The sequence below is a fragment of the Hypanus sabinus genome, chromosome 4 (assembly GCF_030144855.1).
Source record: "Hypanus sabinus isolate sHypSab1 chromosome 4, sHypSab1.hap1, whole genome shotgun sequence".
Taxonomy (NCBI): Eukaryota; Metazoa; Chordata; class Chondrichthyes; order Myliobatiformes; family Dasyatidae; genus Hypanus; species Hypanus sabinus.
In genome coordinates this window covers 9,738,562-9,761,700 of record NC_082709.1, presented here as the reverse complement: position 1 = coordinate 9,761,700, position 23,139 = coordinate 9,738,562, and the positions used below count along the sequence as shown (strand labels likewise).

Sequence of the window (23,139 nt, the reverse complement as noted above, 5' to 3'; positions counted from 1 at the left end):
GGAGTGGTTGTAGACGGGTCAAATTCTGCATGGAGTTCGGTGACCAGTGGTGTGTCTCAGGGATCTGTTCTGGGGCCCCTACTCTTTGTGATTTTTATCAATGACCTGGGTTGAGGAAGTGGAGGGATGAGTTAGTAAATTTGCTGATGACACAAAGGTTGGGTGTGTTGAGGATAGTGTGGAGGGCTGTCAGAGGTTACGGTGGGACATTGATAGGATGCAAAACTGGGTTGAGAAGTGGCAGATGGAGTTCAAACCAGTTAAGTGTGAGGTGGTTCATTTTGGTCAAATATGATGGTAGTATATAGTATTAATGGTAAGACCCTTGGTAGTGTGGAGGATCAGAGGGATCTTGGGGTCCGAGTCCATAGGACACTCAAAGCTGCTACACAGGTTGACTCTGTGGTTAAGAAGGCATACGGTGCATTGGCCTTCATCAATCATGGGATTGAGTTTGAGCCGAGGGGTAATGTTGCAGCTACATATGACCCTGGTCAGATCCCACCAGGAGTATTGTGCTCAATTCTGGTTGCCTCACTGCAGGAAGGACATGGAAACCAATGGAAAGGGTGCAGAGGAAACTTATAAGGATGTTTCCTGGATTGGGAACCATGCCTTATGAGAATAGGTTGAATGAACTTGGCCTTTTCTCCTTGGAGCAACAGAGGATGAGAGGTGACCTGATAGAGGTGTACAAGATAATGAAATGTATTGATCGTGTGGATAGTTAGAGGCTTTTTCCCAGGGCTAAAAAGGCTAGCACGAGAGGGCATAGTTTTAAGATGCTTGGAAGTAGGTACAGGGAAGATGTCAGGTGTAAGCTTTTTTTATGCAGAGACTGGTGAGTGCATGGAATGGGCTGCCGGCAGCGGTGGTGGAGGTGGAAACAATAAGGTCTTTTAAGAGACTCCTGGATGGATACATGGAGCTTAGAAAAACAGAGGGCTATGGGTAAGCCTAGGTAGTTCTATGGTAAGGACATGTTCGGCACAACTTTGTGGGCCAAAGGGCCTGTATTTTGCTCTAGGTTTTCTATGTTTCATCCAGTATTAATCATCATTATTATTATGTGCCATATTATATGTGCTGTATATGGTCTAATGGCAATTGTTCTATTGAAGTGGTTTGCCATTTCCTTCTCTTGGGATGTATCTTTACAAAATGGATGACCCCAGCCATAATCAATACTCTTCAGACTTTATAAACAATGAAAATCTGCAGGTGCTGGAAATCCAAAGCAACACACACTGTTAGAGGAGCTCAACAGGTCAGGCAGTATCAATGGAAATGAATTTGGTAGAGACATATCTCTACCCCACCACCCAGTTCATCAGGTACATGATTAAAGAAGTCGCATGACTGATCACGTCACTCATTAATCATATCATCTCGATACGAAAACTGCTGCATAGTAGAACTTCAAACTAAAAAGCACTAATAACTCAGTAATCTGGTGCAGAAACTCAGCCAGTTTAGTGGCATCTGTTGGACAAAGGAACTGTCAACTCAAAAGATCAAAACCCTGAATAGGGACACAAGTCCTGCTGAAGGGTCTTGACCTGAAACATCGACTGTACTTCTTTCCATAGATGCTGCCTGGCCAGCTGAGTTCTTCCTGCATTTTGTGTGTGTTGACTTGAACACGCTGTTTATTGCTCCAGAATCTGCAGCCTCTTTTGTTTCCAACGTTCTGACAGCTTCTTGGAACTGGGCTTGAATAAAAATACCTCACTGAGCAGAAAAAGAACTTATTATTATTTGTGGAATTTCTGTTTACCACAATCTCTGATTAAATAATGGTTGTCGGATTTGTGAATTGCTAAGCAGATTTGTTTGATAAACCACAGCAAACTAAAAAAAAGAGAAACATTTCAGAAACTTAAGCCAAAAAGGGTCTAATTGAAACTGTTTCATTGAGGTCACACAAGGTTAAAATTGATTCTAAAACTCTGTAGGTATATGTAGCACAGCTATGATGCTGAGATACATCCTAGAATGTGCTGGGAAACATCAGTGATGTAACCTGGGTCATTTCAGATCTTTCAACATCAGACACCCTTGCCCAGGCGACCCAGCCAGGGTTGATCAGGCCCTGGATGTGTTCCAGCAGCATTGGTCCATGGCTCATATCTTTCCATCCATAGCCAGCTGGAAACTTGCTCAGCAGCCTCTGTGACGGTCCGAATGGCCCTTTTCTTTGCAGCCCATGCCAGGGATTGAGTAGGTTCTGCACAGCAGGCATCCAGCAAAACCTCTACACCAACTTCTATAGGATCACATCATGTTCTCCACCCCGTCTCTGGCACTGCTCTAGCAGCTCCTGGTATTTGGTTTTCTTACATTCAAATGCCTCTAAAGTATTGATAGACAATGGCCTAAATTGTGAGTTTATAAATAAACAAAGTTAAAGTTAGGAAATCTCCACCTTTCCTTCTGCTAACAGAGGGATTTTCATGTAAAACAAATTCTTAAATGGTATTTCCAAATGAACAATTAGGTATGTTCAGCTTTGTTTCTATCAATGAATACCTCAGGTTTGTTACACGTCCCTACAGTAATCTATTTCCAAATGGCAAACCATATCCCAGAAACTGGCGGTCAATATCATACAAATTAAGTGATTAATGCTCCTGTGTCTTAGACCACAAGATACAAACGATAGGATTGGAGGCATCAACTTAAGTTTAAATCTTTAGGAAAGAAGGATGGATGAAACTTTGCCTGTTAGCAACAGGTGAGGTACAGGAGGATTGGAGGATAGCTAATGTTGTTCTGCTGTTTAAGAAAGGCTCTAGAAATAAACTAGGAAATTATAAGCTGGTTAGCCTGACATCAGTAGTGGGAAAGTTACTGGAAGGTGTTCCATAGGACAGGATACACGAGTATTTGGATAGACAGGGATTGGTTCAGGACAGTCAGCATGGCTTTGTGCAGGATAGGTCATGTCTAACTAATCTTATAGAGTTTTTCCAAGGAAGTTACCAGGAAAGTGGATGAAGGCAAGGCAGTGGATGTTGTCTACATGGACCTCAGCAAAACACTTGACAAACTCCCTCCTAGGAGGTTGGCCAAGAAGGTTCAGTCACTTGGTATTCAAGGTGAGGTAGTAAACTGGCTTTGTGGTAGAACCAAGAGAGTGGAAGTAGATGGGTGCCTCTCTAACTAGAGGCCTGCGACTAGTGGCATTGTGTACCGCAGAACCATTTTTGTTTGCCATCTATATCAATGATCTTTGTGATAATGTGATTAACTGAATCAACAAACTTACAAATGACACCAAGATTAGGTGGTTTGGTGCATAGTGCGGAAGACTATCAGAACTTACAAAGGGACGTGGGCCAGCTGGAGAAATAGGCTGAAAAATGGCAGATGGAACTTAATGCAGACAAGTGTGACATGTTGCACTTTGATAGTACCAACCAGGGGCAGTCTTACATTGTGAACAGTAGGGCACTGAGGAGTATGGTAGAACAAAGGGATCTGGGATTACAGGTCCATTATTCATTGAAAGAGGTGTCAAAGGTAGACAGGGTCATAAAGAAAGCTTATGGCACTTTGGACTTCATAAATCAACAAATTGAGCACAGGAGATGAAATATTATATTGAAATTGTATAAGAGATTGGCGAGGCCTTTCTTTCAATTTTGGTCACCTGCCAACAGGAAAGGTGTAAATAAGGTTGAAGGAGTACAGAGAGAATTCACAAGGATGATGCCATGTCTGGAGGACCTGAGTTGTATGAAAACTTTTAATAGGTTATTCCTTGGAATGTAGAATATTGAGAAGAGAGTTGATAGAGGTACACAAAATTATGAGGGGAAATGACTGGGTAAATGGAAGCAGCATTTTTTATTGAGATTGGGTGGGACTACAACTGGAAGTCATAGGTTAAGGGTGAAAGGTGAGAAGTTTAAGCAGAACATGAATGGAAGCTTTTTCACTCAGAGAGTGGAGGAGTGTGGAATGAGGTGCTAGCGCTGGTGGTGCATAGGACCTTGATTTCAACGTTTAAGTGAAATTTGGACAGGTACATAGATGGAAGGGGTGTGAAGGACTATTGTCCAGTGTAGGTTGATGGAAGTAGGCACTTTAAATGGTTTGGTGCTGACTAGATAGGCCGAAATGCCTGCATCTGTGCTGCAGTTTTTTTATGACCCTAACTCTATAAAATGGCAGATCAATTTAAATAAAGTTATAAAGTGTTGCAATTAATTGTTGGCAATTACATATCATTTCAGGATCAGTAAGTGCATGGAGACAAAAGGGACTGTAGATGCTGGAACCTAGAGCAGGTTTCAACCCAAAATATTTAAAGTTTCTTTCCTCTCAGCCACCATCTCCCTCCCCACTAACAGATGCTGCTTGATTTGCTGAGTTCCTCCAGCAGATTGTTAGTTGCACGAAAGCAGGGGTTCACAATGTGGTGTCCACATTCCCCTCCGTTAATGGTAGGGATCTATGGCATAAACAAGATTAGGAACCCCTGACTAGAGTGAGCAACTGTCTGCGAATATAGTAAAAATAAAACACATTCATTATGGGTTGGAGAACAAAACAGGCACCAACAAGTTGGCAGTCAATGTAAAGAGCTAATATTAAAGCTAATGTTTATATTTCTTCTGACATCTTTACTACTGGTCTATCACAAAGATAAACAGAAAACTAATTCCCAAGATATTTCTGCAAAGCAACGATACCGAAACACACTGGTATCAAGTTCTCAAGTAAAGATAATAACTGAATCACATTTACCAATTTAAACCATGTATAAAATTAACTTTTATATTTAACCTTTTATTTAGACTTTTCAAGAGGTGGGATGGCGATACATCTCTACCAAAGGAGGTGTAAGGCTCCTCTTCCCTCCACTAGCCTGCAGGCCACTCTTGCTTAACCCACCTTCCCCCCCACAACAAAAAACAAGTCATGTGAAGCCATGGGAGCAGGTGGCGGATATCACAACCCCTAGTTATGTGACCACTGACACCAGGCAGATAATCTCTGCAGAGTAATGACAATGGCTGGGGTCACCCGTCTTGTAAAGACACTGCTCAGAAGAAGGCAATGGGAAACCACTTCTGTAGAAAAATTTGCCATGAACAAAGACCATGATCATCCACATCATAGGCATGTCAATAATGAACGAGCGAAGGGATTCTAACACTAGAGAGGATGTGTTTAAGGTGAAAGAAGATAGATTTAAAGGGGACATAATGGGCAGGTCTATGACACAGTACGTGGTGGGTATATGGAATGAGATTCAAGATTGTTTAATGTCTAGGGGTCATCCAGCTTGTAAATACAATGCCCAGAAGGCAATTGCAAAACACTTCTGTAGAAAGATTTGCCAAGAACAATTATGGTCATGAATTGCCCAGATCATATGGCACGGCAGATAATAATGACGATGATGATATTCAGGAAACAAATGGATCATGCTGGGCAACAAATATCTGATGCTGTAACAACACATGCAATTTCCTTGGGGGGGGGCGCACACACACACACACACACACACACACACACACTCTCTCTCTCTCTCTCACTTCTGCAGGTCAGGCAGCATATATGGAGGGGAATAAGCAGTCGCCAATTTGGGCCAAGACCCTTTATCAAAACTGGAAAGGGGCAATAAAGAGGAGGGCTGAGGGGAAGGGGTACAAGCTGGCAGACTGCCCCCTACTAAATGAATGACTAAAAATTGGGAAATATCAGCTGTAAAATAGTTTACTTCTTTAAGGCATCAAGCATGAAATCGAGAGCTTCAGTGAAAATGCTTGATTTAACAAAATACATCAGACAAGAATAAAGTATAGAATATTACAACCTTTTACTAATCTAGAGATTTTTTTATTATTTCAAGACAGATATAATAATAACAGAAACTAAGTATTTCTCACCCGACACAAGGATTGTTCTGGTATTTGGGTCCTGTGTATGAGAATGGAGATGTTGGTTTGTCAACAAATGTCCCAAAACCCAGTCGAAAGTTGCTGGTGAGTTTTGCCATCTCTCGTGATAATGTTGTTCCAAGCACTCGGATGTTATCCAAATCATCTTTCATGGAGAGGGAAAGGTCCATAAGATAGTATAAGTCCACCGGATAATCATCCACCTGCCGAACTTGTATGCGAAATGTGGTCTTGTGGTCTGTATACCGTGAAAACAACGTTTGTAAATTTATTCTTTTGGTAGAATCCACAACATCAAGCAAAATTTACTCAAGTTATCAAAATTCTTTTAAGTGACAGGGAATGTCAGAGCTTGCACAGAGCAACGGAATTTCATACAAAGAAATTCTATCTTTTTCAGAATATATTTCTGCTCAGAAGCAAAAGAATAACTAATTCCTATTAAGCTGCCTATTGAAAGAACAACCAAAGCTGGGAAAAAAACTAAGCATTACCAAAACTTGTTTTATTGGATAACCTAATTGAAGCCAATGGAATAAATTTTCAGAGGCTTGGTAAAGGCCAAGCCTTATGCTTCGCCAACATTTTTTATTCACACAATAGTCTCCACTCAAACAAAATCATGTCTTAAAAATAGTTAAAGCAGAGAGATGTCACAGTCAATGAGGGCCTGAGTTCAGACTGTAATTACACACCACACTCGAGGAAATAAATGCTTCCAGCTCTGAAGACTTTTCCTTCCTTTTCCTCCCTAAGGAAATTATTATGATCCAAGAGCAGCAAAAAAAAACAACAACTTTATTTTAATATGCTTCCTATTCGCAGTTAATATTTAAAAAATGTATGCATGTACGTATGTAACAGAAATAATCGTAAGATTATTTTGGGGCAGTTTTGGGGCTAGTTGATGCGCCCATACCAGGGGTACCCAAACTTTTTAATGTCATGAACCAATACCATTAAGCAAGGGGTCCGTGGGCTTTACCCCAAGCACACGATATTAAACTGAATTCTTTTCTTCCATTATGATCAGTTGACATCATCCGGGTCAATGAATCAAACCTAGCGTTTCCTCGTTTTCTGCCTATCCACTGATACCAAAAGCCACAAATATCAGGAAACAAATCTCTGAAAGCCTGCCCTAGATTTAAAAATAAAGTGCAGCTTCAAAAATCGAAGTAACCTTCACTGTTGAGTAGAATCCAGTGCTTACCAGGTCTTAGATTTAGAGCGATCTCTTGAGGAGTTAGTTGAATGACATCAGATTGAGAGTATCCCGATCCCTTACTGCTCAACGGAACATTTCGTTCTATCCGTATAGTGCTCTGAGGACTCTCAATAAACTGTTCTTGGCATCCTCTTTTAATCAAGTTTTCTCTGAAGTCACACCTTGACGGGATACTTCCTTTGCTGCCAAATTCCTTACAGATAAAAGATGGAATGATGATAAAACTGCAATGAACCATATTAAACATAAATTGTTCAAGATGTAAATTCCTCTCTCAAATAAATGTGATGGATAGAAAACAAACACATTCCCTGTTCTTGTTAAACCATCTCGGGAATATGATTTTGCTAATATTAGATTTCCTTTTAGCCTTATCCCTCTCACACACATTTGACTAAATGCACTTAAGTCTTTGAAGAACAGTTTGGTCATTCCAGAAAAAGCTATTTAAATTCCTAAAGAGATATAGCTTTCACAAACATGAGAAAATCAACAAATGAAGGCAATCCAAAGCCAAACACTGGAACAACTCAGCCAGTCAGGCAGAATCTTTCAAGAGAAATAAACAGTCTACGTTTCGGGCCAAGACCCTTCCTCAGGACCAAGAAGGAAGGGGGAGGATGCCAGAATGAAAAGGTGGGGGTGAGAGGAAAGAGGGTAGCTGGATAGTGATCGGTGAAGCCATGTGGGTGGGAAAGGTCAAGGGCTGGAGAAGAAAGAATCTGATAGGATAGGAGAGGCACCAATAGTAAACATCAAAGGGCGTATGTACAAAATTAAGGGAGGGAAGTTTAGGGGAGACATCGGGGTAAGTTGTTTTTTGTTTTTCTTACACACAGAGGGTTGTGAGTGCCTGGAATGACTTGCCAGGGACGGTGGTGGAGGCTAAAACATTAGGGGTATTAAAGAGCCTCTTGGACAGGCACATGGATGAAAGAAAAATGGAGGGATATAGGATAGTGCAGGTTTAGTACTTTTTTTAAGGATTATATGGGTCAGCACAACATGGAGGGCTGAAGGGCCTGTGCTGTGCTGTAGTGTTCTATAGAGAGTGGACCATAGGAGAAAGGAGGAGGAGGAGGGGACCCAGGGGGAAAGTAATAAGCAGGTGAGAAGAAATACAAGGTCAAAGTGCGGAACAGAGGAGGGGAGGAATTGTTTAAGGAAAGGAGAAATCGATATTCATGCCATCAGGTTGGAGGGCACCCGGATGGAATATAAGGTGTCGCTCCTCTAACCTGAGGGTGGCCTCATCTTGGAACAAGAGGAGGCCATGGATCAATACATTGTAACTGGAATGGGAATGGGAATCAAAATATTTGGACACCTTGAAGTCCCACCTGTGCGGATAGTTTCAGCAGTTTTCAGAAGAGGGAGACAAAATAATTTTCAGCGGAGAGAGACAAAAACACTCATTAAACAGAGCTGCTTATCAACTCCAAGTGCAATTAGGAGCCAGAGTTTCACTTTGATTCTGCTTGAGTTTATTGTCAGCCAAAATAAAACAAATAGTCTGATACTACAGATTTTTAAAAAGTAATTTAAAATAAACCAAGGTGACAGCCACTATTCATTTTCTGCTTGCAACCCTCTCGATCTTTCTTGTCTGTTTCAGTGCATTTAGATGCTCACCTCCCATGCTGCCAGTCCCCATTGTTTGTTTTGCAAACAAGACAAACTGATTTTACCCAATATTAGGTCTATAAAGATCTGAACATGTCTTCCCCTTTTCCATCACCGTTCATCCACACACTTTTTTTTGTGCCTGCCAGAAAAAGAGCGGGCCTGCTTAAAATTTGATCTCCAGTGATTCTGACATGGTGGCAAATGTGGCTTGATCCAAACCCTCATAGTCCTGCTCCGACTCGGTAGAGAAACCAAGGAATTAACTGTTAACTTGCTTCCAGGTGGAACAAGTGGGGGAGGGGCATGGGTAGATGCTTTGCTGCTACTTGTTTGTGGGGTGGAGGGGACTTCATTCAGTGGCATTCATTCTTTGGGGTTTTCTTTTGTTCGTGGATGTCTGTGAAGAGCAAGAATTTCATCTTGTATCCTGTGTACATTCTCTGATATTAAATAGAACCATTGAACACCTTAGCACGTTTTCCAGAAAAATCAGATGTATATAAATAAAAAATGGGCATGAACTGAATGCAGTTTTAAAACTTTATGGTTTTATTTCTTCTGAGTTTATGTTCCCGAGCTCTCAGTTTGTGAATTCTGGATCCTCAAATGTGGACCACTGAGAAATCCTACACAGAAGGGCAGAATGAAGAGCGAAATCACAATCAGGTCAATCCAACTGCTAGCACACATTTACCACAGCCTGATTCAAAAACAGAATTAAACCTTGACATAGATGGCAACCACTCCAAATTCAATTAATTATGTATCAAATTCTCCCAATGACAGTTAATGCTTAAATCATGAAAAGCTGTTAAACACAACGTTATGTACACAGAAAAACTGAGGTTAGCTTTCCTTCACAAGCTACAGTATCCTGTACAGCTGTCACGGAAGAGCAAAAATAAACCTTTAACTCAATAATTTAAGCAAACACAAATAATGTACAGACAAAGGGATAAAATGCTAGCCAAGAATTTTGGCTAGAATTCAAATTTTAAGTTCTCTTTCAAGTCACAATCAAAAAGCAGTTCTCCAGTTATTTGCAGGGTCCTCGGATATTTGTATTGAAATATGGCCTTTAAATCACTACTTTCTATAATAATCCTAGCTCTACCTTCAAAGTTTTAAACATTAATCAGCTCTTTGATTCTGAAGTGCCTTAAAGTTTCGTGTCTGCCAAACAGCCACAGTTAAGGTCTATTCCATCCATCAAGTGTAAACTGGAAAAATAAATTCCTTGTGTTAGCTTAATATCTTATTTTGGGAATTAAAAAAACCACACAGTCCATTTTTTTTTAATCTTATAAAGCGATGACTCAGAGCTATTTTCAATTCAATGCTGTTTTGAAAGGATCTCATTCAGAGAAATATTGTGGAACACTAAAAAGATCAGAATAATTCATTGACTTTTTCTCCAAATAAAATCTGGAGTTCAATCGATTAAAATTACCAAGAGTCTCCTAGTAAACCTCCAAAATAAATTAGACTGCTCAGTACAGATTTCAGAATTAATTTATAGAAAAAAAATCAATTCTTTCCCCACAACAATTGCTTCATAAAACAAATACATCCAAGTAACAAACATGACATGACTGCATTTGATGTTAAGTTCCAAAAGTAGAATAGAGAATTAGAAAGTAAAGATTTTAAACAAACTGACCTGCAAGTAAGGGCAAACTGCAAAGAGAGGCTCGAATTAAAGTGCTTATTTTAAATAGGCCTAAATTGTGAACTAATTAATCTATGGAGAAATTCAGAGAAGTATTTAAAGTGACAAACAACTCCTAAACAGGCAAAAGGCTCAGTTAGCATTGTTAAACTACACAGTCATAAATGAGAGCTGAGAGAATGTATTTAAGGAAAAGAAAATGCATGTAAACACAAGGTGAAGTTCAAAGTGAAGAGAATAAAGGACATAAAAATATGAAACAGATTTCCAAGAGTTAAATGCATTTTTAATAACTTTAGAGGACGTGACTTTTAAAGCAGAACATGGATCATTACAGCTGCAGACAGCCACAACAGATAATAAGTAGTAGATTTGCTAAAGAAATACTTTTCACAGCCACAAAAGAGGTAAAAGTTATCATTAAGAGAATGGAATGTATGAATATGTCAAAGTGGGTTATTTCTTTTAAAACATACAAAAATGGAGAACACAATGGGCTTTGAGACATAAACCTTTAGGATGATGGAATTGTAAGAAAGTCAATTAAAATTACAATATATTTGTTGTAATTTGTTATAATTTTCTTGACCTTAGATTGAAAATTCTGAAGGGAGGCAGGAAGAAGCCTGGAGCCAGCAGTATATGAACTCAGGCCTGGGTGGCAGGATGGAGATACGCCTCTACCAAAGGTGTGTGGCGCTCCTTCCCTCTACTAGTCTGCAGATCACCCTTGGGTAAGGTGTAGCACCTACTTAGCCCCCCCAATCAGGGTCACACACGTGGTGGGTAGTCGTATGGGCAGTTAGCGCATATCACAAGCCCTGGTTATGTGACTACTGATGCCAGGCAGACAATCTCTGAAGAGTGTAGATAAGATCATAAGATCATAAGACACAGGAGAAGAATTAAGCCATTTGGTCCATTGAGCCTGCTCTGCCATTCAATCATTGCTGATCCTTTTTTCCTCTCCTTAGCCCCACTCCCCAGCCTTCTTCCCTTGATGCCTTGTCCAATCAAGAACCTACCAAGCTCTTCCTTAAATACATCCAATGACCTGGCCTTCAAAGCTGTCAGTGGTAATAAATTTCACAAATTCACCACCCTCTGGCTAAAGAGATTTCCTGCATCTTTGTTTTAAATAGACGCTCCTCTACCTTGGCTGTGCGCTCTTGTCCTAGACTCCACCACCTTGGGAAACATCCTTTCCACATCTACTCTGTCTGGGCATTTCAACATTCAAAAGGTTTCAGTGAGATCCCCCGTACCGGGAGGCATTAAGTGTATGAAGTTACCACAACTAGAGAGAAGGTCCTTGGCAAACTGAAAGGTCTGAAGGTAGATAAGTTACCTAGACCAGATGGTGTACCCCTGGAGGTCTGAAAGTGGTTGCTGAAGGCATTGGTAACGATCTTTCAAGAATCAATAGATTCTAATATGGTTCCAGAAGACTGGAAAATTGCAAATGTCACTCCACTCTTCAAGGGAGAAAGGCAGAAGAAAGCAAACTATAGGTCTGTTAGTCTGTCCTCAGTGGTTAGGAAATGTTGGAGTCAATTTTTAAGGATGAGGTCTCAGGGTACTTGAAGTCATGATAAAATAGGCTATAGTCAGCATAGTTTCCTCAAGAGAAGATCTTGCCTAACAAATCTGTTGAAATTCTTTGAAAACTAACAAGCAGGATTGACAAAGGAGTATCAGTTGATGTTGTGTACTTTGATGTTCAGAAGGCCTTTGACAAGGTGCCACACCTGAGGCTTCTTAACAAGCTATGAACCCATGGCATTACCGGAAAGGTTCTAGCATGATAAAGCAGTGGTTCTGGCTGGCTGCCGGTGACAAGTGCTGTTCCACAGGGGTCTGTGTTGTAAACAATTCTTTTTACCTTATAAAAATGATGGAATTGATGGCTTTGTTGCAAAGTTTGTAGATGATATGAAGATAGGTGGAGGGGCAGGTAGTTTTGAGGAAGTAGAGACGCTACAGAAGGACTTATGACAGATCAGGAGAATGGGCAAAGAAAAGGCAGATGTAATACAATGTCGGGAAGTGTATGGTCATGCACTTTGATAGAAGAAGAGAAAGGATTGACTATTTTCTAAATGGAGAGAAAATACAAAAAACTGAGGCGTAAAGAGACTTGGGAGTCCTTGTGCAGGATTCTCGAAATGTTAATTTGCCAATTTGTTAATTTTTGCCAATGTTAAAATGCAATATTATCATTCATTTCAAGAGGACTAGAATATAAAAGCAAGGATGTAATCTTGAGACTTTATAAAGCACTGGTGAGGCCTCACTTGGAGCAGTTTTGGGCCGCTTATCTCAGAAAGGATGTGCTGAAACTGGAAAGGGTTCAAGAAGGTTCATGACAATGATTCCAGGATTGAATGGCTTGTCATATGAAGAGTGTTTGATGGCTGTGGGCCTGTATTCACTAAAATTCAGTAGAATGAGGCATGTCCTCATTGAAACCTATTGAATGGTGAAAGGGGATGCAGAGAGGATATTTCCTATGATGGGAGAGACTAAACCAGAGGACACAGCCTCAGAACAGAGGGACATCCCTTTAAAACAGAAGTGAGGAGGAATTTTTTTTTAGTCAAAGTGTGGTGAATCTGTGGAATTCTTTGCCATAGCCTGTGTGGAACCCAAGTCTTTCAGTATAATTAAGGCAGGGAAATACACATTCTTGATTTGTCCGAGCATGAATGGATACAAGGAGAAGGCAAAATATTAGGGATAAGAAGAAAATTCTATCAGCCATGATGAAATGGCAGACAAGACTCAATGGGCCAAATGGACTAATTCCACTCCCATATCTACAGAACAGATGCCAGGAGGAAGTTTCTTGCCTTCTTGATCACATTCTTCCACCGACCAAGACAAGTCTGATTCTAACCTCAGATCCATATTCCCTCCCACAATTTTCTTAACAAAAATCAATTTAAATCAAATTATCAAAGTTTCTGCTTCTACTGCTCTTTGAGGAATTCCAAAAACTTATTGTCTCAAAATTGCCTCAAAAAGGCAATTAAAGACCCTCCTCACCCAGGATATGCCCTTTTCTCACTGCTACCATCAGGGAGGAGGTACTGAAGTCTGAAGGCACACACTCAATGATTCAGGGACAGCTTCTTCCCCTCTGCCGTCTGATTTCTGAATGGACATTGAACCCATGAACACTACCTCACTACTTTATCTTTTTTTTCTTTTTCCGCTACTTATTTAATTTAACTTTTTTTTAGTGTTTATACTTCTTACTGTAATTCAGTTTTTATCACGTATTACAATGTACTGCTGCATAACAATAAATTTCACGACATGTGCCACTGATATTAGACCTGATTGCAATTCTCAGAAAACATTACGCTTCTTGTCTTCTTCAATGGGTGAACCTTTAGTCTGAAACAAAAATCTCTAGTTCTAGATTCTCCCATAAAAGAAGCATCCTTTCTATACACTGGCAAGATCTTGAAAAGTATTATGTATTTCAATCAAGTCCCCCTTGAATTCCTATAAATTCCAACAAAATAAGTCAAGCCTATCCAAACTCTTTATAAGACAACCCCCACCCCATTCCAGGTATCCAGTCACCAGACCCATAACTTTCATTGAGCTGGGTTCCCTAATTAAGACCAATATTCTGGATGTGGTCTCATCAGAGTCCTCTGTAACTGAAGCACAACATGCAACATGCAACAGAGACTAGTACTGCACATGAACAGATGCTTCAGCCCACTGTTTCTGCACCAAACATAATGCTAACCCAACTAATCTCTTTCACTAGCATGTGATCTATGTCCCTCTCTTCCCTGTCTGTTCACGTGCCTGTTTAAAAGCCTCAAACATTATGATTATACCACCTCCCTTGGCAGCTTATTCAAGGTATCCATTGCCTTCTGTACAAAAAAAAGTTGCCTCATAAATCTTATTAAACTTTCCCTTCTCATCTTAAACCTATGCCTTCAAACACTTGATATTGCCATCCTGTGTAAAGACTATCTATCCTATCCATGCTTACATATTTCTATCATGTCACCCCTTCATCTTCCAATGATCTACTGGAAACAATCTCCCCACAACTTCAAGCAAACCCTCTTCTGCACTCTCTCTAAAGCTTCCTAATCCTTCCTCATAATGTGGCAACCAGAAAGGCACAAATTGCTCCAAATTTGGCCTAACTGAAATTGTATACAGCTACCCAACTTATAATGTGCCAACCTATGAAGGTAGTCTTGCAGTAAACCTTTACCACTCTATCTACTAGTGTTATCACTCTCAGGGAACAGGTTATCCATGATAGGCAATTTGAAGAAGTTCTAGTGGATCCACAGAAAATCACATGGAAGGCATTCAAGGATGTTGAAAATTTTATTAGCAACTATAGAGTACCAAACTAAGTGCAGCTGGCTGACAAGATGCTTCAAGAATACAAAACCATGAAGTGCAACTTGTCACTGAAGATTCATTTTCTGCATTCCCATTTAGACCTCTTCCCTGCATATGTTGGCGCTGTCAGTGAAGAGCATGGCGGAAGGATTCAGCAGGACATTGTGGTTATGGAGAAATGGTATCAGGACAACTGGAATCCATCAATGCTGGCTGTGGACTTGCATCCCACAATCCCTCAGTACATCAGTGCTCATAAGGGCCTGCCATTTACTGTTTATTTTTCTCTAGCATTTGCCCTCTTTACATTTCTATTTAATTCCACTTGAAATAAACAAAAGCATTCTACAAAGATTTCCTAATTACTTGCTATATAAGCATTTTAACTTTTTGTAAGCCACGCGCTGGGACACCCAGATTGCTCGGTATCTCAAAGATCTGTAATCTCATCACAATGCTTCTATTATTGTGGGCTGAACATACTGTTCTATGCTCTATCAAGAACAACTATTTCACATTTTTCCATCATTTTATTACTTCCCCTGGGTCCCCTCCTTCTTCCCTTTCTCTAATCATCCACTCTCCTCTCTCATTGATTCTTTCTCCGCCGCTTGACCATTCCCACCCACCTAGCTTCACCTATCACTTTCCTGCTAGCCACTCTCCCCCCCTCCCACCTTTTTATCCTGACACCTTCCTCCTTTCTTCTCAGTTCTGAAGAAGGGTCTCAGCCCAAAGCGTCAACTGTATATTCCTCTCTATAGATGCAGCCTGACCTGCTGAGCTCCTCCAGCATTTTGTGTGTATTGCTCTGGATTTCCAGCATCCACGGACTTTCTCAAGTTTGTGATTAGACTCCATTTACCAGATCATTGCCTGACTCACGTAATATATCAATATCCCTGTGTAACTATGATATCCTCATTGTTACTTACTTTCCTACCTGTCTTAGTATCATCAGTAAATTTAACAACCATTGATCATTTAATCAAAGGCAGCTATATTTTAAAGGTGGATATGCCAGCACTGATTGCTAGGGCACACTTCTTGTTACATTTTGTCAACATATATTAATGTGTGTCACATCATATGCCAAAAGTTTTCATTTTCCAGAATAAACTTTGATGCTGGCATAATATCAACTGCATTCTGAAAATCCTACTGTATACATAATTCTCGTCAACCCAAAGTACTTGCTTAACGCTAATTCAGGAAATAGAGACAGAGTATAATGGTGCACTTGGACAAGCATCAGTCAATGAATGAGGAGCAGGATGGATTCTGGCCAAGCAAATCCAAACAAATACTTTGAAGAGATTGCTAACAAGACTAAAGAAGAAAACTCCATGTAGAATTTTGCCTAAATGGAACCAAGGCATTTTTATAAATCAAATTCCATATTGATCTACAATATAGAAGAAGATGGCACAGGTGACCATCAGCGATATCCTGCAGACAGTTCATAGAACTACTTCTTTTATTTCCACGTACTTTCAAATATAAATCTACTACCAAGCTGCATTCAACTGGAACCTGTGAGTTATGTTTTGATAGTTTGATTTTAGGCCGATTGAGCGATCTGGCACTTTGCTGACTCCAAGAGAGTTCAGAGAGGTTTGGAGTGGAGTATGCGACCAGGAGGCCAAGAAACCAGTAAGCCCTTTATCGACTCCAGTTCTCACTGATCTCATTGATTAAAGCATCGAGTAAGATTGAAATCAATGAGGATGACAGCAGAAAGCGAATGTTCAGAGCTCTCTCTCTCCCTCTCCCCCCCTTACCCTAGAACGCTGTAGCTGGAGGGCTGGTGACAGAGTCTTGGGTTTAATCGGCATGGCTTGTGAACTATGTAGTTCATGTAATATGTGCTCCTGCTTTCTGGTTATTCCTATTTAATGATATTTTGAGCAACTTTGATCAGTGCAGGCAGTCTCTGCAGCCTGCAGTCAATGAACTGAACTGAACTAAACTGAACATTCCTGGACTGTTTCAAAGACTATGTGCTTTTATGTTTTATATTCTGCGTGTTTTCCACCTTTTTTTGCCATTTGCGTGATTGTTTTTTTTTGAGCATTGGGTGTTTGATGTTTTCTTTGAATGGTGTTTCTTTGTTTTGTAGCTGCCCATAAGAAGAGGAATCTCAGGATATAAACTTGTACTGCATATAAACTTTGATAGTAAATATACTTAGAATCTTTAAAAGAAACAAATAAGAAATAAAGCACTACACTTCACAGTACATAATCAAACAATGCAAATGGATAATTGGTTAATAAGATTGCCGGCTTAGAAGCGAGCAATCCAAAGAGAAGTCATTACAAGGAATTCTCGAGCTCCATCTGGACATATGGATGGAACAAAAGCAGTCCCACTCAACCCAAACGGCAGAAGTAAAACGATGAAGGACCAGCCTGTACTGAATCACGTCAAGCACTGCAGACATGTTTAGAATGACGAAAGATTGTTAACTGCAATCCCATTCACAAAGAATGTTATAAACTCTTGGAAATGGGAATAAACTCAAAGACATTCAATGAATTTGTAAACTAAGTTCAGAACAGGGGAAGTAGTTTATAAGAACAATGGATATAAAAAGATGTAATGACTAGGATTGAAGAAGCAGGTGCTGGGGGAAGAGAAATGGGTCAACATTTCAAGTTGAATATCTTCATCAGAACTGGCAAAGCATCTTCAAACTGAAACATCCTCACGCTTCCCAGAGATGCAGCCTGACCTGCTGAGCTTTTTGCAACATTTTCTATTTTTATTTTGCTTTTCCAACATAGGCATTTTATTAATTGTCACTCATCGGCAGGATGCTATCACAGAGATAGCAGAGAAACTGGAAATAGCTTCTCTAAGGTTTCCGACATTGGGGAGGGTTCAAAGGAGGCTCAAAGTAATGATTCCGGGATTGAAAGCTTGTCATATCAGCTGTTTTTGATGGCTCTGGGCCCCTGCTCACTGGAATTCAGAAGAATGAGGGCTGACTTCATTGAAACCTATCAAATGTTGAAAGGCCTTGATGGGGTGGATGTGGAGAGCATGTTTCCTATGGTGGGGGAGTCTAAGACCACAGGATACAGCTTCAGGACAGAGGGATATCCTTTTAGAACGGAGATGAGAATGAATTTCTTTAGCCAGAGAGTGGTGAATCTGTGGAATTCGTTGCCACAAGTGGCTTGGGGGCCAAGTTTTTGGGTATATTTAAACCTGGGAATGATGGATTCTTGATTAATCAGGGCATGAAAGGATATGGGGAAAGGGCAGGAGATTGTGGCTGAGGGAGAAATTGATCAGCCATGATGAAATGGCGGAGCAGACTCGATGGGTTAATTCTGCTCTATATTATGGTCTTAAAGTCACAGTCTGAACTTGGACTACAACAGGTACAAAATTTTGTGGGAGAGAGTGGAGGTGGGAGCAAGGGTGGCAAGAGGGAGCTGTGGGCAAATTTTGCCAACGACAAGAACCCAGGACTGTAAGTACAGAAAACAAAACACACGTTGGAAAGCATTAAGCCCAGAGAATATATTTGCCACTGCTTGATGTTAAGTCCATACAGTCTGCTGACATAGTATCTGCAGTTCTACATACTCATGAGGTCAGCCTTGTATTACTGGGAGTGTTGATAAATATAGCATCTTCTGCTGCAGCCCTCTCCTGTGGTATCTGGTGAACCATTTACCAATGAGAGAACTTCACTTGTTGTGCTGGCAAGTAATGCAATATCAAAAGCTGATGTGCAGCAAAAGCAGAGGTTGGGAACACCTGGAATCCAGACTATGTGTTTGGAATGTGGGTTGCTGTGCAGCAAGAGTGCTTGAATACTTCTGCTTGCTTTGATGGGAGGGGTATATAGGTGCGATTGACTGTTTTACATTACAACCTCTGTATCATTCAGCAGCCTTAATTGTATCCATACTGTTCCAAAGAGTGGGAAGTAGAAGAAGAGGGGAGGGGGAGGAATTTTTTTAAACCAGAATAAGAAATCAATATTCATGCTATCAGGTTGGAGGCTACCAGAATGGATTATAAGGTGTTGCTCCTCCACCCCAAGGGTGGCCTCATCATGGCACAAGAGGAGGCCATGGACACATATGTCACAACAGGAGTGGGATTCCAATACCATCCAACAGTGAAGAGAGGAATTGTGGAAAAAGAAAAGGATTTAGATATTCACGTACCGAAAAAAGTAATTGAATTGTTTAATGAAATATTGCCTTTATCTCAAAGTGACGGCAAAAAAAGTTTGATTTGTCATAACAAATCAAATCCCACCTGGAGCTCTACTGTCACAACTAGGAAGCATAACCTTCCAATTATTGCTTAATCACTGAAAAGAGGAAGCAGCTTTTCATACAAGGGAGGTGGAATTCTGGAACCCATTTGCACAGGTGGCAGCGGATTGCAGCTTTAAAGAATTTGTCAAAGACCAACAGAATGTGGAGAGGATGCTTCCTGTGGTAAGAGAGTCTACGGCCACAGGACATAGAGGGGCATCCTTTTAGAATGGAGATGAGGAGGATGTTCTTCAGCCAGAGAGTGGTGAATCTGTGGAATTCATTGCCACAGGTGGCAGTGCAGGCAAAGTCTTCGGTATACTTAAACCAGAGGATAATGGATTCATGATTAGTCAGAGCATGAAAGGATACGGGAAGGAGGCAGGAGACTGGGGCTGAAAGGGAAAATGGATGAGCCATATGAAAATGGCAAAGCAGGCTTGATAGGCCAAATGACCTAATTCTACTCTTATAGTCTAATGTTGATAGACAAATATTTTAAGGGATAGACAACAGCTAAGTGGAAATCAAATACAAAATACCCTTGATCAAGTTTTAAACAATTCCTTCCTTCTCTTCCTCCAAGAGGACCACAACCCTGGTGTGGTTTGGATGCTTCTGTGCTTCAATGACCCAAAAGCTACATTAGCTAGAGTCAGAGCTATACACTTTGGCTCTTGGTAAGGTCATCTATGCCAAACAGGTCAAAGGGTAAAGACCAGACTAAGAGTGGTCTACCGGTCCACCAGGTTCAAGGGTTCAGCTCAGGGCTAACAACCTTGACTGGTAAAACAACATTGTTAGGGAAGCAACAATGAAGAGTCCTGCTACATCTGAGTGTGACAGTATTCCCGAGACTCCACCTAGGACAGTAGTGAAAACCCACACGACGAAGGAAACCCTGAACACTGCCAGAGATGGAGGACCTTCATTGCTGACCTAACTACCAGCAGCGTATCAGGCAATGATTCTTTACTTCTCTTGTATTGCCACAAAGAGCCAAGTAACTTACTGGCAGTCTCAAAATTCAAAGTATGTATACTATACAGAACCTTAAGATTCATCTCCTTGGAGGCAGCCACTTAGAAACCAAAAAGAGCCCATTAAAAAAAGATCAAACACCCAATGTGCAGAGGAAAAAACCCAAATGGTGCAAACAGTAAAAGCAAGCAAATGACTGAAGTTCTGCTGACTAGTGGGGACTTAATTACCCTTTGACTGAATCATCAGCATTTTAAACCAAGCTGGCAAACATCTACAAGTTTATACTAACAAATCTGAAACTGCTTGCCATCAGGTTTGGAATTTGTGCACACAAGTTGAATTCATTGGTAGCTTTATCAGCAGTTTTCAAGTTGAGACCAGATTGTTTCCTCACAGGTAGTTGATAACACATCAGTATAACCCAGAGAAGTGTGAGGTGGTACACTTCGGAAGGACAAACTTCACGGCAGAGTACAAAGTAAATGGCAGGATACTTGCTAGTGTGGAGGAGCAGAGGGATCTGGGGGTACATGTCCACAGATCCCTGAAAATTGCCTCACAGGTAAATAGGGTAATTAGGAAAGCTTATGGAGTGTTAGCTTTCATAAGGCGAGGGATAGAGTTTAAGAGTCGCCGGGTAATGATGCAGTTCTATAAAACTCTGGTTAGGCCACACTTGGAGTACTGTGTCCAGTTCTGGTTGCCTCACTATAGAAAGGATGCGGAAGCATTGGAAAGGGTACAGAGGAGATTTACCAGGATGCTGCCTGGTTTAGAGAGTATGGATTATGATCAGAGATTAAGGGAGCCAGGGCTTTACTCTTTGGAGAGAAAGTGGATGAGAGGAGACATGATAGAGGTGTACAAGATATTAAGAGGAATAGACAGAGTGGACAGCCAGCGCCTCTTCCCCAGGGCACCACTGCTCAGTACAAGAGGCCATGGCTTTAAGGTAAGGGGAGGGAAGTTCAAAGGGGATATTAGAGGAAGGGTTTTTCACTCAGAGAGTGGTTGGTGCATGGAATGCACTGCCTGAGTCATTGGTGGAGGCAGATACACTAGTGAAGTTTAAGAGACTATTAGACGAATATGTGGAGGAATTTAAGGTTGGGGGTTATGTGGGAGGCAGGGTTTAAGGATTGGCACAACGTGGTGGGCCGAAGGACTATGCTGTATTGTTCTATGTTCTATAAAATATCGTGGACCTTAAGGTAGCATTTCCTCATCCTCACTTTATGCTATCACTTAAACCATTCATATTTGAATTTTTAGTTTAAGCAGATCTTAGAAAATAGATAGATCAAAGAGTGGGCGTGTTGGCATTAAGTGTCAAGAAAATACAGTTAAATGAAATTGGGCTATTTCAACCACAACACTGGGGTGTAATAAAAGTCATATATTTTCTACTCTCATTGTAAAGTCTCTATTTCCCCCACAATACAAAGTGGTTGAGAGCTCATCCTTTGCAACCAAACCTCCTTAACTAAAGGCGATAATGCAGTGTCTTCATTGCGAAGCAGCAGCAAATGTACAGAGTCAGGTCCCATGCTAACGTGGACACGTCGATAGGAAGTGTCCAGAGATTCGTTCTTGTTTTAAGTCACACATTAAACTTCCTTAGCCGGACAGTGCATTACGTACCAACGGAGTCGACTCTGATTACTGATCTGTATGCCAATGTTTTTATTGTTTCGATTTTTTTCTTCCCCACAAGCACAGCACAACTGATAAAACATCTGAATTAACCGTTAAGGGCACAAATGAATTACTTTAATCTGAAGTCAATCTGAACTTTCTAACAAGCAGCTCAACTGAATGATAAATATTTTTCGATAACAGCGAGTTTAAGTCTGCCGATTATCCTACCTCTTTAACACACCAGCCACAGGTAGGATGAATAAGCAAACACTCTTTGCAGGAGGTAGCACGTCCACTTGTACAAATATTGAGCCCTTCGATTTAAATAGAGAAAAGTTGTTATTTTCCAGGCGTAAACATCGAATTGCGCCTCACCTACAACGCACTGGAGGTTCAACAAAGTAAATGCGACAGACGCATAGTTAACTTCACCAACAATGTACAAGCCAGGCTCTTGACATCACTAGGATTTACCAAGAACATCGACAGGAAACTTTGTTCAAGGACAACTTACCGCAAACATCTTGCACGAACAGACAAAAGCCAGGATAGAACAGAAGCAAATAATTTAAAATTTCCTTCTTGAGCATGGCTTTTCGCATTTTTGCCGATCGTGAGTATTCAGAACATGTCCCTCTCACTCTGATCAGCTCCGAAGCCGAGAATCAACAACTCTAGGAAGTTCGACTGCAATAATCACGGTTGCGCCATGGACTCGAACGCTTGGAGACCGCCGCTTTCCCTGCAGCCCCAGTCTGGAAAACCCATCCTGCGGTCGGGTCGGGCCGGGCCGAGCTGGGCTGGAGAGCGCCGACCAGTGCCCGATGTCCGGCTCCCGCAAGCAGCCTTCACACCAAACCACCAAGTTCACACCAGCTCCTGCCTTTCTTCTCCTCGCTTCACCTCTCTCCAGGGATCGAAGTCAACTCGGAGCAACAACTTCCCTTATCCAGTTTCCATGCATATTTACAACCACAGCCGGTTCCCCAGCGACCGCCGCCACAGCCACTCGGTTTACGCCCGCGCGACCCCCACACACCAGCCCGACAGCCCCAGCCTTTTCCCCGCCTCCTATACCGTGCCGACCAATCAAACCCAGCCTCTGACCTCTCGAACCAATCAACGCGACACAACCAATTAACCCTTTCAGTTCGTCGGCCCCCTTCCCTCAAGGTGCGCTTTCGCAGGCTGAACCTTGGGACAAAAAGTGATTGATAAATGCAAGTTTACGCTAACATGGCTCTTAAACTAATGACTCTTGTGTGGATTTAAAACTAAATCCGCAGTTTTGTTACACACAAAACGCTGGATGAACTCAGCAGGTCAGGCAGCACAGATGGAAATGAATACACCGTCGACGTTTCGTTCCCAGGCTATTCATTTAGAACATTTTTTGACGTGTCTTGCAAACCT

At 41.2% G+C, this 23,139-nt stretch overlaps 1 protein-coding gene across 1 annotated transcript in view; it reads right to left on the bottom strand.

The window, feature by feature from the left end:
* itgb5 (integrin, beta 5) overlaps positions 1 to 22,788 on the bottom strand; it is a 147,669-nt gene extending 124,881 nt beyond the window's left edge. Inside the window, exons 1-4 of the mRNA XM_059966372.1 lie at positions 22,241 to 22,788; positions 21,955 to 22,040; positions 7,126 to 7,333; positions 5,901 to 6,150 (exon numbers count right to left, since the gene is read on the bottom strand). Of these exons, the coding sequence (XP_059822355.1) occupies positions 5,901 to 6,150; positions 7,126 to 7,333; positions 21,955 to 22,040; positions 22,241 to 22,328 (632 nt within the window). The 5' untranslated portion in view covers positions 22,329 to 22,788. The remainder of the gene's footprint in view (positions 1 to 5,900; positions 6,151 to 7,125; positions 7,334 to 21,954; positions 22,041 to 22,240) is intronic.
* Positions 22,789 to 23,139: the final 351 nt, after the last annotated feature.